This window comes from Anser cygnoides, chromosome 1, assembly GCF_040182565.1.
Source record: "Anser cygnoides isolate HZ-2024a breed goose chromosome 1, Taihu_goose_T2T_genome, whole genome shotgun sequence".
In the NCBI taxonomy this organism is placed as follows: domain Eukaryota; kingdom Metazoa; phylum Chordata; class Aves; order Anseriformes; family Anatidae; genus Anser; species Anser cygnoides.
This window is the reverse complement of record NC_089873.1, coordinates 37,636,395-37,653,421: the sequence shown is the minus strand read 5'-3', so window position 1 is coordinate 37,653,421 and position 17,027 is coordinate 37,636,395. Positions and strand designations below refer to the sequence as shown.

The window sequence follows — 17,027 nt, the reverse complement described above, 5'->3', positions numbered from 1 at the left end:
GAAAACAGGCATCTAGGTGCGCTGAGAAGCCCTGCTGCTCTGATACTGCTAACTTTTTGTGCAAGCTCAGATGGCAAAGCACTTCCCTGGCGCTCCATAGAAGAGTGTTAGAGATTTAGGCTTGTCTGCACACCTGTAGCAGCTCTCAGCCGAAGGACGTGCCTAAGGGTGAGGTCAGGCTTCATGCCACCTCCTCACAGTGGCCCCAGGGCAGCTAGAGACAGACCCCAAGTGCCCCAAGGAAGGAGGGTGAGCATGTGCCCACCTGCTGCCTCTGTGAAGGAGGGATTTACCGCAGCTTGCACTCCTCCATCCCTATTTTTAACCTAATGGCTGCATAACGTAAACTCCGTAAGCTGTCTTGGATGCAAACCATGACCTGGCCTAAACAGAGGAGAAGGCCCCTAAACTCGGCAGACCCCCCCAGGCAGGTCCAGGGCCGGGTAACAAAACCCACGTCAGCCTCACCCATGCTGTGGTGCCTCTGTCCGGCTGGTGGCACCTCTGCTCCCCATGCACGGTGAGCCCCATGCTGGGAATGAGTGCTTCTCCTTGAGGGGACACATGTAGCGTGTCCCCCTGCTGAGTGCCCACCCTGGGGCCCCCTGACAGCAAATGCTCTTCTCAGACACGTGCCTATGGTCCTGGGACAAAGAAGACTACTTGTATGCGAAGCTTTTACAAATTTGGTCACTGTGACCAAACTTTATTACTCATTTTATGGAACTGTGACAAAAGTCTAAGAATCAAACGACATGGGGATCACAGAGGCTATGATGTTTATTGTGCTGAACAGACTGTGATAATCCATTAAAGGAACATTTTCAACAAGCAAGCGATTCAAAGTACAATCGTAGACAGCAACTCTACACAAAGAACAAAGCGAAAAGTTAGAAGACACTCAAAAGGAAAAGTAAACTGTAGTTAAACATCTTGAAGCGTTTTTTTTCTTTTTCCTGCAAACACACCTCTCTTGCAGAAATGGTAGAAGAGTTAAATGTCCAGTCTTAGTTAGCAGTGACCAATTGACAGCAAAGAACAGTCGTATAAAATTTATCTCCCACAAAAATAAACTATATATATAAAAAATTTTATGATGTTCTCACTGATTCAATGGCCACATGCAATTTTTCAGTCTGAAAAAATGAGGTATAGTAGGCCCTAAGAGGTAGTAATGTGTTTTGATTGTACTACAATATATAGAAAATACAAGATTCAGTTCATCAGAGTGGTAAGTCTCTCGGAGGTTGAAGTGTGACACACACAGAGCGATTATTTCTGTGTCATCCGCTGAATACTGTGGTTTCAAAAAAACGCAAAAAATAAAAAATAAAAAGGGATTTGCTAAGGCTCGATTCGATGCCCTTTGAAGTCAGCAGAATTCCTTCTACTGACTTCAAATGACACTGGATTTGGCCTGCTAGAGCTACTGCATAGCTGGGATTATTTCCCATTCACTTAATATCAACGTGTCTCATTTTAACACTCCGATCAGCTCTTTCTCAGCGATCTCCGACAATGAACCCTCTGCAGTCTTTTGAGGAGGTCCGCAGTTCTTGACACTGCCTCTTGGAAGAAGCCAGCAAGTAGTTACCTTTAACTGCGTTTGGCTTGCTAATAAAGCCATACCAACAGATGCCTTCCTGAGAACCTACCCCTGGCCCAGTTATTAATACAATGTTACAAAGTACTGACTAGGAGAGGAAGAAGGGAAATTAAACAGAAGGAGAGAAAATGAAATAGGAAGAGAGAAAGAGGAAAAAAATAGGGGAAAAAAAAGAGTGAGAGGAGAATAAAAAACCTCTACATAAGAAGCATTTAAAATAAATCTGGCTGAAACATATTACAAAATCACATTTGTGTAAAATACATGAAAATACTTGTCAAGTATTTTCTTACAATCTACTAATTATTTTTTTAAACACATATTCGTGATTGCATTATGCAAAAGCTGAGCTTGTTGCTTCCCACCTACAAAGCTTCAAGTTTCTTTGAAGGTTTTTTTTTGTTCATTTTTTTTTTTTAATATGAAAGTAATTTAAAACGTGTTCATTTTCCCCAAGTTATTTTACAAAAATAGTTTTGAATTAGGGATTAGTTGCAGTCCTAACTGTTTCAAACGTCTCAAAACTAATGCTGAAAGTAACAAGTTCATTCCATTTAAAGTCTGGAGGTAGGTCTTTGTCAATCAATTAGTCCATTTCTTTAAACAATTCATTTGAGGTACAAACTTGGACAGTAATATTTAAACATTACAGCTAAATTTTTTTTTCTATGTCATGTAGTGTCATTGAAGAAAATTATCCTTACAAACCTATCAGCAATTCAGTACAAAAATATATTCAAGTTAACAGTACATTACACAGAAGTCTAGCAGAGAAAAGGGTAAGTACATTAAAAAAAAAAAAAGGAGAAAGAAAAATACATAGTCATGCCGAAACACAATAAAGATATTGCTTCCTTAACTGCAATTAAGTGTTGAAGTAGAAATAAGGGGAAAATGCAGATACTCGTGATTATCTACCCAGTAAAAATTTCCTGCATTGAATGTGTATAGCAGCATGTATTTATCAGTCTGTTGAGTAAATTGTAAAAATCAGAGGTAGTATTGAATAGTGGGGTAATATTGCATCTGTTGCTAAAAGTGCTGCTTTGAATGAAAAGATGGAGAAACGCCACCGGCACAGAGGTGCTCAGTGAACCATCCTATGTCAAAATACATTGCTTAAAGTAATACACAAGCTTAGCTGAGGTACATGGTGTTGGTTCTTACATCATGACTGATGAGTAATGAGAAGAGATTCGTTTTGTTTGAAACCTGGTACAGGGTGAGTGGAATTAGTTGAAACTACTAAAACATCTGGATTATTTTGTTCAGACAAATTCAGTATTAATTTCAAGGTACCTTTCTATACATTTTAAAACACTTTTCTTGATAAAGACTTAGTCATTAATGGCTTAAGTGTTTGGTGCCAGTCATTTCTGTTTCCATAGAAAATGCCTGGCTCTACAGAAAGCCGACTCTGTCGGACTTCCTATCGTCCAGAAGGTGAGGGCTGTTGGTTTTGTTTATTACTACTTCTGCTGATATGTTTGTATCTGTAACTATACAACGTATCTTTGTCTTTCTTCCCTTTTGCAAAATGAAAGTACCTTTTTCGTGTTGCTTTCTTTCTTCGGATTACCAACTGAATGAAGTGAGAGATCAGCTTTCAATTTTTTTTTCCTGAAATAACAGTAAGTCTTAAAAAAAAATTAAAAAATCAAGTACAAGTCTACAAGAAGGTTACAAAAAAAAAAAAAAAAAGAGTAGTATCTATCCCTTATCTTTGGTGTTCTAAAACAGGGAGTTCACTAAGTAGGGAGTGGGTTGCTGGAAGTGTTGCAAGGCCTAGTGTTACACACCAAGCCTTTCCTATTTCAATGCCCATTATAATTAATATGTTACAAGTTTCTTGTTTATATGCAGTGCAGTGAATGACTTAAACCTGATTTGGAGCTCTTCTTGACCCAGTCACCCTTACTTAGCAGCTCAAACAAACTATTAGTAGGTTAAGAAAAAAGAAAACAGTAATTAAAAGTTGCATCGTTAATCTGTGTCCCAATTGTGTTACAGCAGTTTTTCACTAAACCTGGGACCGTGAAGGGATTACAAAGAAGATGATTAGTCAAATCCTTTTTAAGGTTATGCGATTTTTTTTCCCCCAGGCAAAAGTGGAAAGACCATGGCAATAGAAAATAAGTGGTCAAGGCAGTGTCTTCTCCCTTCAAAAGACCCAACTGCTGATGAGGTAGAAATTGCATGGTGCGGTATCCTAGTCTTCCTCTGCAGATTCTTGTGAGGACGTTTCTTCAGTCTCTTCCTAGAACATATAAAAAGGAAAAATAAATACATGGTGACCACGGGTCTTAGGCTGTCACCTCCTCCTTCTCTCACGCAGCTGACAATTGCATCCTGAGCTAACAAAACGCCCTTTATAGCTGCTATGACATCTCAAGAAGCCACCTTGGGAAGGATAAGAAGGTCCCCCGATCCTGATCACACCGCCGTGGTTTGCTGGGCTCTCCTCCTACCCGAAGGGGTGCCAAGAAAAAGGAAGCCCTGTCGTGCTCTGTCATGGGCCTTTCCAGAAACTGGAAAGCATTTTGAGCAGGTATCCAATGTTAAGTGGGTGCTCTGGAAAGCCTTCTCCTCATCATCAGCTGTCGGTCTCTGCCCCGGCGCTGCCCTCATGTTTGCCTTCAGCAGGCCTGACTGAACGCAGCGCTCTTACGCTGCTTATTTAACCAATGCGCTGTGCCTTTCAGGACACGGGCGGTAAACCGGGGGCAATAAACATTTCTGATAAAAGGGGCTGCGAGTGTAAGGTTGTTTTTTATCAAATCCTGCACATCATCACCTAAGCCAGCACGTGAAAAAGATCTAGGAAGAATAGGAATTTACCCCCTCAGCCAACTGAGACCTTTTAAGAATGACCAGCTTAAAACAGCTTATAACAGTCTTCATACTTTAATAGATTTGATTTTCCACATGGCTTCATTTTGTCTGGGTGGCTAACTGACACAATTTATAACTCTCTTCCTTTCCCAGGCCACTACAGTACACCATTCAGCAGAGCATGCCTTCAAGCTTGTCTGCATTATATGGCCAAACTTCCATTCATTAGTGTTTGAAACACCTCAGCTGTGAAGGGCTCCTAAATGCTACCATGTGTGACACTGCTGCAGAAGAGCGGCATCAAGAAAAAACACACAGCTTTAATCATAGGCCACTGCTCACTGCAATCCCTTTTCAAAAGGCTTCAGCCCCCCCACAAGAAAAGAGTGAAAAAAAAAGCTGTAAATCCAGGGAATAAACATAAGTATAAATGAATGGATGACAGCTTAAAAAATATAACCATAGCGGCATCAAGCCATGAGATTTCACACTGGTTTTGTTTAGTCTGCTTTGGGTTATGTGGGAAATGTGAAAAGCATGAAGCAAACGCTCCCCCCTCTGCCTTCAGACCCCTGCCCCCCGCTAAAGCCAGGCCCCAGCCGGTTAAGCCAGGAGGTTTATACCTCTTGACTAGGAAGCGGGCCATGACCCCGGGATACTCTCTCGAGCACCAGGCACAAAGAAAGATGTAGCATGATCAAAGCTGTGGATGGAGGAAAGAGAGCGAAGTCAAGTGTCAGCTGCCCTCTGACCTTGACTTTTCAATTAATATTTAAATTCCAGAAGACACCAATCTATCATGCAGATAAACAATTTCTTCCTCACAACAAGTCATTTCCACTCGTAGCATGGTTATATTTGGAGTGCTGCTGTGAAAACGATCCCTGACTCACGAAGCCATTAAGTGAATTTCACTCTGTCCCTCGCAGCACCGGGGGACGGGCGCTCACACTCCGTCTAATCCTGTTATCATGTAGTGCCTTTTCCCCGCTTATCTTCCTCGCAGGATGGGACTGTGGCTGTTACATCTCAGACGAGAAGAAAAATGATATCTACATGCACCTAATGAAGAACTAATTTGGGCTGTGTGTGTGGAGACGGAGCAAAATACCTTGGTTTGTGTCTTGGTAACTCAGAACTGAGGATGACCATCCAAAACAACACCTTTGCCTCCAAGTATTTCAGTTAAAAAATACAACTGCGGGTTCCATGCTCTTAACATAACATTATAACATGTTATAACATTTGGTTAATGGCATTTGATGATGATCACATGCCTAATTCCTTACAGCACCGTGGCCAGCCCCGAACCTGGGACACGCCAGGTTGTCCCTGAAGACCACAGCGCGCACTTGGGCAGCTCACTTCGATTTATACCTGGCTTGTCAGGATAGCACTGAAACCTGATTGACTCCCTTTCCAAGAACGAGGACTTCACAGCGTTACATGGACAGGGGACAGAAAAGTATGTAGAAGGACATATTTCTGAGTGCAGCCAGAGAACTATTTTTAGTTAAAGAGTTGCCCACTCTAGTGATTTTTATTGTGAATCTAACAATATTTTTTTCCTTGTAGCCTCAGCTGCTGTGACCAAGAAAATGAGTGAGAAGCTCATCCTTCATCTATCTATATATGCATACATATTAATTTAATAAAGGATATGCATCTGCAAATGTGCGCACTTGTAGTAACTGGAAGGATGAGAAACCAAAAAGCAAGCTAAAACCGCCACAATATTTAAATAATAAACTGATTATTAATAATACTTGAGACTGGCAGCTCTGCCTTTCAAATTCACATCAGTCTTGGGAAAGACTTTTCTCATGAAAAAAAGCTGGCAAAGAGATCAGATTGTTGTGCAGCAAAAAGAAAACTTTTCTTCATTAAGTTCATTCCTTGCAAAAGCCTAAGATAGCTCAGTTACAGACGGGTGGTTTTAAGCCAACCTATCATGTAAGTCCCTTGTCAAGACACAGATGGAGACATGATTGCTGCTCTGAAGTGCTTACAATTCAAACAAAGGGATAATACAAATCAGACATATATGCATGGAGGGACCCAAAGGAAGGAGTGAGCTGAGGTTCTGAAAGAGAAAATGCAGATGTGTGACAGGAACAGAAAGGGATTTTTTTGCACTGGTTTAAAAAAAAAAAAACAACTTTACAAATATCAGAAGGTTGTGCAGCTGTGATCCTCAGCCCAGCCTTTGCCTGTGCAGCACCCACACCCACCTCTCCCCAAAAGACGGAGGGGGGAAGGTGCTTTGGAAACTCTGTGCACCCCTTACAAGTTGCAGACCAGCTCTGTGCTGGGGCAGCGCAGCCAGAGACCCCCTGGAGCGCTCTGCGAGGGACGTCAGGGCTTCGGGCACCTCAGGGGAAGGATGCTCCACCGTCACGGAGCACCCTCCAGGGACTCACAAGTCCTCGCAGCCCCGATCAATGTTGGTGGCATTGCCATGTATCATAGTCAAAGGAGGAACTTGGGCTGGAGTGAACTACTTTGTAACTCCAGATGTGCTTCCGATCACGCTGAAGAGAAGGGCAAAAACCGAGGAGCAAAGCACAGTCATTAGAGCAGACGTTAGAAATCCAAGTCACTCAGTCACAGCGTGATAGCCATGCAGGGCATAAATTCAGAAACACCACCCCAGGAAGCGCTCGGGCAGGCAGCAGAGGTTTCACATTACAGGCAGCCTTAATTCAGGTTGTTCTCACTTTTTAGGTGCGTTCACTGCAGTTGTGGAGACAGAATGGTGACATGTGTTAATTGAGCGTAAACGTTCCTCCACCCAGTTTTGCCTTGAACAGCTACTCCCCTGCTTGCTTTCTGCTGCAGCAAGCTGGCGAGAGGCTGGGGTAGCAGGCTGCGAAGGGAAACCTGAGAATGCTTCAAACTGACCAGATGGGCTTCGGCTAGCAGGGAAGCCATGGCCAGAGCTCAGGGGGAACGGGACAAGCACAACGGGAAGGCCACGTACTCTGGTGCTTAACTCCCAGCCGCCAGGAGCGGCCACTCTGGGGTGAGCTCCCCACACACCCACGTACCCCACATACACATATCCTCTGCAGCTGACTGACACGGTGCACCGCAGAGGCATTTTTACTTGGCATGTCTTGTCCCTGGCACGTTTACCCTGAGCTGCTGCAGGTCACAGCGTGATATTGTAGGACAGACTGTGATCCAGCACCCTGAGTTGCTATAACTAGCCTACCAAGCAGGGAGTGACAGGGAGCTGCTGTCTCTCCCCCTAAAAAAGAGCACTGGGAAGTCTTTCTCCAAAACTCATATGTGCACAAATGTTTATAAGGTCTTTTCTTGACGGGCATCATTGGCACGTGGCTGGAAGATGTGCTCACTGGCCTGGGACCTGTCCACACTGCACCCTCGCCTCTCCCTGATGTAGGGTCCCAGCAGGAGAGGAAGGACAGATGTGGGACCCAGATGCCTGAAGATGGGAGCCCGACACCATTTTAGATGCCCTGTGTATCTAGTTTGGCAACCACCAGCCAGACCAGAAGACTGCTGGACTCCCATGTCATGCTCTGTGTGGATGTCTGTGATCCACCAGGACACCTAAAAGGGCACTGGACAGCAGTGTCAAGACAACTAGACACACTAACCCTCTCCAGAGCCATGATGCTGTGTTTCTGCCTTCAAAGGCTCTCCACTGGGAAAAAAGAAGCAAATAGGTAAATAGCAGGGATATGTGAAGTGATAACCAGGAGCACATGCACCTCATTCATAAAGCTCAGTGGTGGCACCATCCATATGTAAATCACAGAGCCTTCCCATGTCAATTTGGTGACCCACGTTTGGCTGGCTTATGTTATTTTGCCGGCAACACGAGCAGTGAGCAGCATCCTGGTGTCCTCAAGAACAGATAGGCATTGCACATCTGTGTGCATCTCTTCTTTTATGACCACCTTGAAGGTAGTCACAGCAAAAGCTGATGATGAGACAATTGTTCCTGTTTGGCAACAGCAACCCCCCACCTGCAGAAGAGCAACTGTTTTGCATTTTTGTAAAGATGTTTATTCTCTTCTAATTCCCTGGGACATACCTCCCTTACAGCTACTTCAAGGTTATTTGTCTGCCTCCAGAAACTCGCTGGCAATTCACTTGGCAATTCATTTTTTTCACCTTCTGCTCATGAATCTCTGAATGGTGGATTTAAAAAAATAGAACCAATTTTGTGAGATGAACTGGAGGATCACAGTAATGGTACATATGGAGCCTCTGAATTTGTCGGAGCTTTTATTTTATAACAAAGTATTTGCTATTGGCACAGATTTTGCTGGCTGCTTTCTAAGCCCGAGAGGGTATGCTTGAATAGATATGTCAAAAAGAACTGCTGACAAGAGCAACTTGCAGACTGTGGACCATTGTCTGCTAACTTGTCTGAAATCCCCTGGCATGCAAGCTAATATTTTCAGAGGAGTCCCCATAGCCAGTGCCTCCTATTGCAGTTGCAGAGTCCCGTGCTGTGCCCAGCCAAGACACAGTGTCATCCTGACTGCTCCACGGCCAAAAAACTCCTTTAGAAATTCTCACAGCACTAATAGGCACTCAGAGTCAGCTTGCTTTGTGTGAAGCTTAGGGTGAGATCTTTTGCTTCAAGCTGCTTCACCCTCCGCAAAGCGTGCTGGCAAGAGCTGGAGCTCCTGCTCCGAGGCCATCAGTCACCATGCAGCCCTGCTGAGCCCATGACAGCAGTCACTCAGCAGTAAAGCAAAGCCAAATTCAAGAATCTGCATCCAGAGCTCAAATTGTTACAGGTATTTACTGCACACATCACAATAAAAGGACTTATTAGGGCAGAAGAGACCACCATCACCACATATGAGTCAACCAGCCTGCAAGCAAGCAATTTCTGTGTACTGTCACTGCTATCATGCAAGGGAGAGATCAACTTCTCCAGCCTGATGGTTAAAAACACAGTTGAAAACTCTGACACACTGTTTCTGCATTTGACACAACACAGACATTGACTACGGCATGGGACAGCTCTGAGGATAGCAAGCAGGCAAGTCCCGTCAAGGAAGCCAAACTCTTGGTATGTTGAGGACATTAAAGATAAAGAGAGAGACAAATGGAGAGGTGGCAGCTGATGGGGCAGTTGGGGGTTGACAGGGCTGGAAAACAACATTTTTGCTTTCAACGTCTAAGTCACTAGGGACTTAGCCTCTGATGGTCCACCTTGCCACCTATTGGCCTTCAAAAGGCTGCAGACAGCCATAGTGGGAATCCAGTGTTGGAATACTAACAAGTAGTCTTAGTGAGCTGCCACTTAACCTTCCTAATACCTGTCTGCAAACTGGTGGGCATATGCAGAGCTGCCTAATGCTCTTGGGAGCAGTCTGAGAGCTGGCAAGCATCTTAAAGCTCATTTTGACTTGGAGATGTCCTCAAAGGTTCCACAGTCAGGAAGGCAATGCACATCAGAGAGCGAGAATAATGCTCCTCTGTGATTGTGCATGTATGCAGTAGTACTGGTTTGGAAACTCACATGCAGGCTTGTTTTGAAATCCCCATGCTCTCTGATTTGAACCAGATACTTCAAGCTGGGTTTTCTACCTCCTATGAAGATGCCTACTCACTCAGCTGTTGTATATGGAGGATGCATCTTTTGTCTGTTGAAGTCACTCCACTTTTACATAAATCACCAAATACTGTGAGGGATGGAAATGCAGCAGAGAAAACAAAGCAAAATACCAATGTTGTTTTGCAGGTGATCAGCCTGTGGCTTTTCAAATGCACAGACTTACTAAGTAAATTGAAGGTGTCCTCTCCCTTCACTGCTGGAACAATGCTGCTTTACTAGCAAAAAGGCTGCTCATGGGGATTACTGGATAATCCACATCCCCAGCTGCTGGAGGAAGTGTACTCTAGCTGGGGCAGCTGGAATGAAGTTGCTGGGGCTGCCCTGGGACTCAGATGCTGTCAAGCTGAGAATCACTACCAACAACATGTTCCAGACCAACAGCAGTGGCAGAGGTCAGAGAGAGCTACCATCCTTGCACACCCATAAACCACTCCTACAGATCACTTTCCTCTACTGGTAGAAATGTCTTTCAAGGTTTGGCCAAGTTTGGTCCCTAAGTCACAGGTTCAGGTAACAGAAGGGGACCAGGACAGTGCTCAGGAGCATCCCTTCAGGACAGGACATTCCTCCCTATGTTCTAACAGCCTTCTTCCCTTTAGATTAAGGGGGATACAAAAAATATTTCTCTATCTCCTAGCTTATCTGCCAGTAGGAGAACTGTTTGATATAATGGAGTGATAATGACTCGCACTGGTTACCTTGAGAGAAAGGGCTTATCTGACACAGAATTTGTAATCCAGGAGGGCTGAGAACTTCCAGAGACAGGAATTAGGCTGGTCTGCGTTTAGATACCCTGAAAAATACCTACTTTAGGCTCTGCCTCTCAGTGTCTCCTACAGATGGGCATAAATGAACACCCGTTTCAGGTGCCCAACTTTGCCATGGATTTTATAGCAGCCCTGATGTTAACTCAGCAGTGAGGTTTCTGCAAGGCAGCAGGTCGCTCAGTGCTAAAGCCAGCACTGTTGAAGCCTTTTGAAATTGAGACTCAGCTGTCTAAATTACGTCAGGCCAGATTTCTTAAACGCGTTTTGGCATCTGAGTACAGCAAATGCCTTTTTGACCTACGCAGGTCAAAACACTTTGAAAAAATCTGTTCCCCATGTGATTAAAAGGAGAGTGAAAATCTCGAGCAAAATCTCAGTACTGGTCAGAAGAATTTTGCACGAAGCACCATTTAAAGCCTGCAAAGCAGAGACCTAAGGCAAAAATGGTGCTTGAAGCAGTCATGGGTGCTGTTCTAACACTGACAGAGACATATTTTGTCTTGGAGAGCTTCAACCCCACAAGATGTAAACAGTTCCGGTGGGAAGGAAATAAAGTATTACAGAAGAGAAGGCAGCGATGCCGTTAGAAACATATACAACTGAGCTGGACCAACCCCAACTCTTGAGAAGCTGCTCTTACAAACCTCTTGTGGAGGCTGTAAACTGGAGGAGTGGTAAACTGCTCTGCATTCACACAGGACACCACGCTCCAGAGCCAAAAATCCAGACTGGAGCATAAGGCAAAAAGAGGCTATAATAATACCCTCTAATTACTAATATGTATGTCAACAATTACATGAAAGAGAAAAAAAATCCTTAGGCTTTTAGAAGCCAATAAAACCCTGTGGACCACTGCACAAGCTTTTCTTTTGCTGTGGAGATTGAAAAGCTCAGAAGGATACTGGAGCCTGTGTAGGCAAACCTGAATAAGCCTGCCTTCCTTTGGCAGCATTGATAACTGTGTATATTGCATTGATAACTGTGTATATTTTGTGTTTGGTGATGTAGGAAGAACTACAGTGAAGGTCTGGCTCCTGGCATGGAGAAGACGTAGGGAGACGGACACCAGGACAGGCTTTGAAATGAGGGTCAAACCCATGTTGCTTACCTTTTGCTCCCCACTCTTATTTTACAACATGAAAAGGAGAATAAAGTAAGGCCTGTTAGATTTCTATTCTATTTTTTTTTCCCCTCAAAATGACTGCTTGTTACAGACAGGAAGCAACTGCCAGAAGTTATTCACCTCCAATCCTTTATCACTTAAAAAAGCATTACGGCTCCGTTTACAGAGCCACTGGCAACTGCGGTTTGGGACCAGCTATCTATCCGTAATGATAAATAATAAAATAAAACGTCTTCCTTTTGAGTCCCAGCTGAGAGATTTTGCCAAGTGATCAAACTTGTCTGAGCCTTGGAGCAGCAGCTTTGAAGTAATAAGAAAGAGATTGAAAACCTGCAGCCAAGAGCCGCACACACCTCATTAGGGCCCAGCTATGTGGGAAGGCCAGGCAGCAGCTTCCCGGTCAAGCCTGCCTGCCCACTGGAGAGGGGCTGTGGGAGGGTAAGATAAAAGGGCCTTTCAAAGGGGAAGTGCGCCAGTGACATTTTTACGAGCACCGGGCCCGAAGGCTCCCGAACGAGCAGCTCGCGGCCCCGGCACATAACCCGTAACCCGCCCTGCGCCGGGGCCCGTGGGGAGCGGGGCCTGCAAGGAGCTGCGGCGGAGGAGGCCACTGTGGCCACCGCGCTTTCTGAAGCTCCCCTGGTTTTCCCTGCACGTCTTTTCCGATTGTGAAGGAAAGAGTTCAACATAGGCGGCTCTACCTTCCCCAAGCCGTGCTCCGAAAAGCCCCCCAAATGAGAAACATATTTCAGAAAGATAGATAGCGAGGCTGGGCCCTCTCATTTGGTTCAGCAGAGTTCATGTGAGACTTTGCGGTATAATTCAGCTAAATGATTTTTTTTTTCTTAAAAAAAAAAAAAAAGAAAAGAAAAAACACTAAAGCTTAACAGACTTGTAAAATGCTTTTAAAAATGTCTGAAGAGTTTAATCATAGATCTTACCACACAGACACTGGTGAGGCTGTGTGCTGGCAGTAAAGCAGAGTATTTAACTTTGAGAGCTGAAGTTCTGGGTTTAATTTTCGGTTTCAGACTAAACAGCAGGTCTGCAGCGAAAGGCACGGCGACGACTCCTGAGCAAAATGGGGTAATGGGAATGCTTTTCTTGCAAACTTTACTGATTGTGTAACCGTGGAGCACCTCTTTGTGCAGGCAAAGAGCGCAAAATCAGAGAGCTCTCTGTTGGTTTTAATAAACTCCCCCCCATCCCTTCTCTTTTTTACTGCAAAGAATTCTGCTGCTATTTTATTATGTAATGCTGCAGGCTAAAAATATATCCCTAATTTAAGCCATCTTGCCAATAAATCTACAAATACCAGGTAATCCAAAAAGGGTAGTTATGGTCTAATGACATACTCTTCTTGTCATCTTAATACGTTCAACTCCTAAAGGATTTAGTGCGATGCATTTAAAGATTTTTCAACTTCTTGAATATCTCCACACAATCTGGTGCGAAGGGCAATAAAGTACGGCCCTCTTCAGCATGGAGCAGGAACCCAACTTTTCAAGTTCCATCTGCGCTGCGACTCGGGTTACCACAGGGTGAAGCTCATTCTTTCTCTAAGCAAGATAGTTTGATTTAAATGGAGTGGGCCTGTCCAACTTAATAGATAGTGATTATTTCCTTTTGATTACAGAGCCTTTTATGGGAGTTTCTTTTCCAATTGAACACATCTATATTCTATAATCAAATCAGAAAAGGTTCCTGCTGGAAATGTGTGTTCAAAACACATTTTCTTTTAGGAGTGAGACAGATTTACTGCAATTTATACCTCAATGTTAATCTATTCTCCTCTTCCTAAACATAAAAAATACTAATATAAATTACAGTTAATGCCCCACCATATAACACAGCTCTCAGGAGGCTATTAAAGTGATGGGCGAGCCGCCTAACATATTGCAACTGTCTCTCTGCTATTCTGATTTCAGTTTCCAGATTTTGCCTGAAAATAAGCCTGATTATCAGGGAAAGGGTGGGGGGGAAGCCATTCACTACCCTGAATCTGATATCTCCCTGGTCCTAGAGCTCACGTCCCATCTTTCCAGACTCAAGTCTGGTTTCAATGGAGCTCTCATTTTTCTTCCCACTAATCCTGCCGTGAGATCAACCATTGGTAACTCTGTGAGAAATTAAATACCAGGATGTGGGAAATCTGAGATCTGAATTCAGGCAGAATGTGGGTGATTCTTTTTTTTTTTTATTATTATTATTTTTCTCTCCTTCTCTTTTCCCATGGTTGTTGTGTGGCAAATAGATCTCCAAACCTGAGATCAGAGATCAGCCCTTAACAACACGACTACATCAACAGATCAGAGGTAACGCACAAAGTACATTGGCAATATCATATCCCTTTTTAATACACGCAACAGTCACTCCTAAAGAGAGATTTTGGCCAACATTTTTTGAAAACATTCTGGAATTTCCAGAAATGCCTTACAGCAGGATCAGCAGCAGAACTTCATCATGGTGATGCTCAACATCTGGTGGAGCAGACTTCATAAAGAATTTAACATTTGTGGCATTGAACGATCCCAATGAAACAGGATCCATGAGATAGTTTGCTATGGTGGTGTGAGTGCTACAATGCCCAACAGTTAGGCAGTCATTTTGAATGGCTTTTTTCCAGCCTCTGTGAGAAAAGCACATTTATTTATTTAGGTCCTATAAGGAGGCACTTGAGACACTTATAAATATTGGACTGCCCAAAGGCGGAGGTGGGTCCTTTGTGCACTACTTGGCAATGTGCTAATGTCTGAAAAACACCTACGTACTCCTGTAGCCTTCAACATTTAAGTACTTAGGAGCATGTCTCACTGCATAGTCTACTAAGAGGCTGTGATGCTTCCCAAGTTTTACTCTGTCCATAAGTGGTTTTAGAGTGTCCTTTGTGATTTTATTGTGCATTGACTTAGACGAATCCTTTGCCTGAGTTTTCTTCTCTGAGTTTGCATGGGAGGAGGCATGCTCATAGGTCCAGCTTGTCCATCCCAGCCTTAATGTTCGGCACAGGTGTCACAAGCTGACGGGCTTGCCCAGGGAGGCCAGATGTCCACCCAGGGTAGCATGGCAGCACTGATTTCAAGGAACTAAACTCACTGAATTCCACAAATGCCCCATAGTGACTGACAGAGTAGCTGTGAAATGCTCCTTCTTCTTCTATTCTAAGACTGTTATTTTGGGCAACAAGGGGACCTTATAAAATTCCCCCAGTGCCATGGAAACCCCAGAATAAAATAAAATATTGGCTTCTTATTGCTTCCTTCCAGAACATGTTTAAAGATGTATATCAGTTAATGAGGGCTGAGCATACTGCTATTTTCCCTAGCCAAATCTTTTTTAATACTGCTGGTATGCACATACTGTAACTGACTATTCTAGCAAATTATTTAACAGATGACAAATGTATTTTCTTTGGTCTTAACTTCCATTCTCATTATGTCTCTTATTCAACCTCCATTACAGCATATCCCACTCTTAACATATAATTTGCAACAAAATTTGTATGGTCCTGAACAGGCATAGCAAAGATGCAGCAATTCCTAGATGCGGATCGTAGTTTTGTTGTTTAAGATCGTATCATATAACCCTGAGGACAATCTGAGTTAGAGAGGGCTTACATCCCATGTTTTTCAGTGTAGCAGATGAGCTGGGTTACAGCCCTTGGACACTTATTAATATTTATGCCAAGAATTAGGGCATTTTTCAGTGACTTCAGCTAGGTGTGGAGGAACAGCAATGATGCTTGATTGTAAAAGGTGCAGAGCCTTTATGAGGCTCTGTAACCAAGCTCTTAGTGAAAAGAGTGCTTTCTTTCTGCACAGCCTTCTGACATGCCTCATCTTGGCTAATTAGCATTTTGATTATTTTTGTTGCCAGAAGTCCAAAGGCTGATTGTTCTGGTAGTTTCAATTTTCTGGATATCATTCTGGAAACTTCCTAAAATAATCCAGATTTTCAGGGGGTGGCCCAATACTTCCTAGAATCCTGTATGCCTGTGAAGCTGGATACCCAAGTATTAGCAGTACAGACTCTTGTTACTCTTGGAAACCTCAGCCAAAATACATAGTACATGTATGTAAAAGTAGCACTGTTTAATTTACTCTTGACTGACACTTTGTAAACACTGTTCCCTGCCCAGCCATCTTTCTCAGTGGTGTTTCCCAGGCACACGTCACAGCCCCGTCTCTTCTGGCTATTGTTAGCGAGATTTTGGTTCATGTCAAATCAGAGCCAGGTTTTGAACTGGCGGGGGTGCCTCCCTCAGCAGCTTCCGTGGTCACAGCCTTGGGGTCAAACACAAAGCCTGACTGTCCACAGCCATCACCTGCCCATGGCGGGCTTCTTCCCCAAGCTGCATAGAGAGAACCAGGAGGTGGGCAGAGTGCAAGGACATGAAAAGGTTTTAGCTCACCCCTCCAGCCCTCAGCCATCAGCTGCAGAGCCTGTCCCGAGTGCCATGCATGGAGCTGCTCAATGGTTGTAGTTCCAGGATGTTTCTGTGTCCTTTCCTCAGCAGGGAGCATTTTAGGAGCAGGCCTTGCTCAGCACCCCGGGAAAGAGCAGCAACCTGATAGCATGTCTGTATCGAATTGGCAAATGTGTGACCAGTGTTGCATTCAGATGGTGGCTTCCTGTGCTAGGGCTTGTGTCAAGGAATTAAGTGTAGCATATTTAAAGAGTTAAAATAACCTTTTTTTTGCCTTGTGACTGTTCAGAGCTGAAGACTCCTCCCAGACTGGACTATGCAGTGACATTCCAACTGCCTCAGAAGCTGGCCGACAAAGCCAGGACATCTCCTGAGCTGCATGTTGCAGCACATAAAGACTCTGAATCCCCAGGAAACCATGAAGCAAAAGTATCTTCCAAGATCTGATTCCTTTTTAGTCACATAAAATCATGAACGTATGCATGCTCATAATTACACAAGAAGGGCGCATCAGCAACTTGGTTTTAACAGAGGGGGGATCAAGACACAGCAAAACTTGCCGAAAAAAGAGGCTTGCACACTGCAGTGCTCAGCACTAACAGATTCAAAGGAAGCATGAGGCTCACCCATCATGGGTGAACGGGACACTTCTGCTCCTCAGTCAGCAT

The 17,027-nt window shown here is 44.0% G+C and overlaps 1 protein-coding gene across 7 annotated transcripts in view; it reads right to left on the bottom strand.

The window, feature by feature from the left end:
* Positions 1 to 762: 762 nt before the first annotated feature.
* The window catches only part of HMGA2 (high mobility group AT-hook 2), a 115,924-nt gene continuing 99,659 nt past the window's right edge, over positions 763 to 17,027 (bottom strand). For 4 of the 7 annotated variants that reach the window (XR_007163792.2, XR_007163794.2, XR_007163793.2 and 1 more), the window contains one exon: positions 763 to 3,863. Coding sequence is in view for 2 of the 7 variants with exons in the window: in XM_013198461.3 (XP_013053915.1) it covers positions 3,816 to 3,863 (48 nt within the window). In the remaining 5 variants the exon portion in view is untranslated. Of the gene's footprint in view, positions 7,172 to 17,027 lie in introns of all 7 variants that reach the window. The other 3 variants (XR_010829544.1, XR_010829543.1, XM_066992612.1) reach the window with 1 other exon arrangement.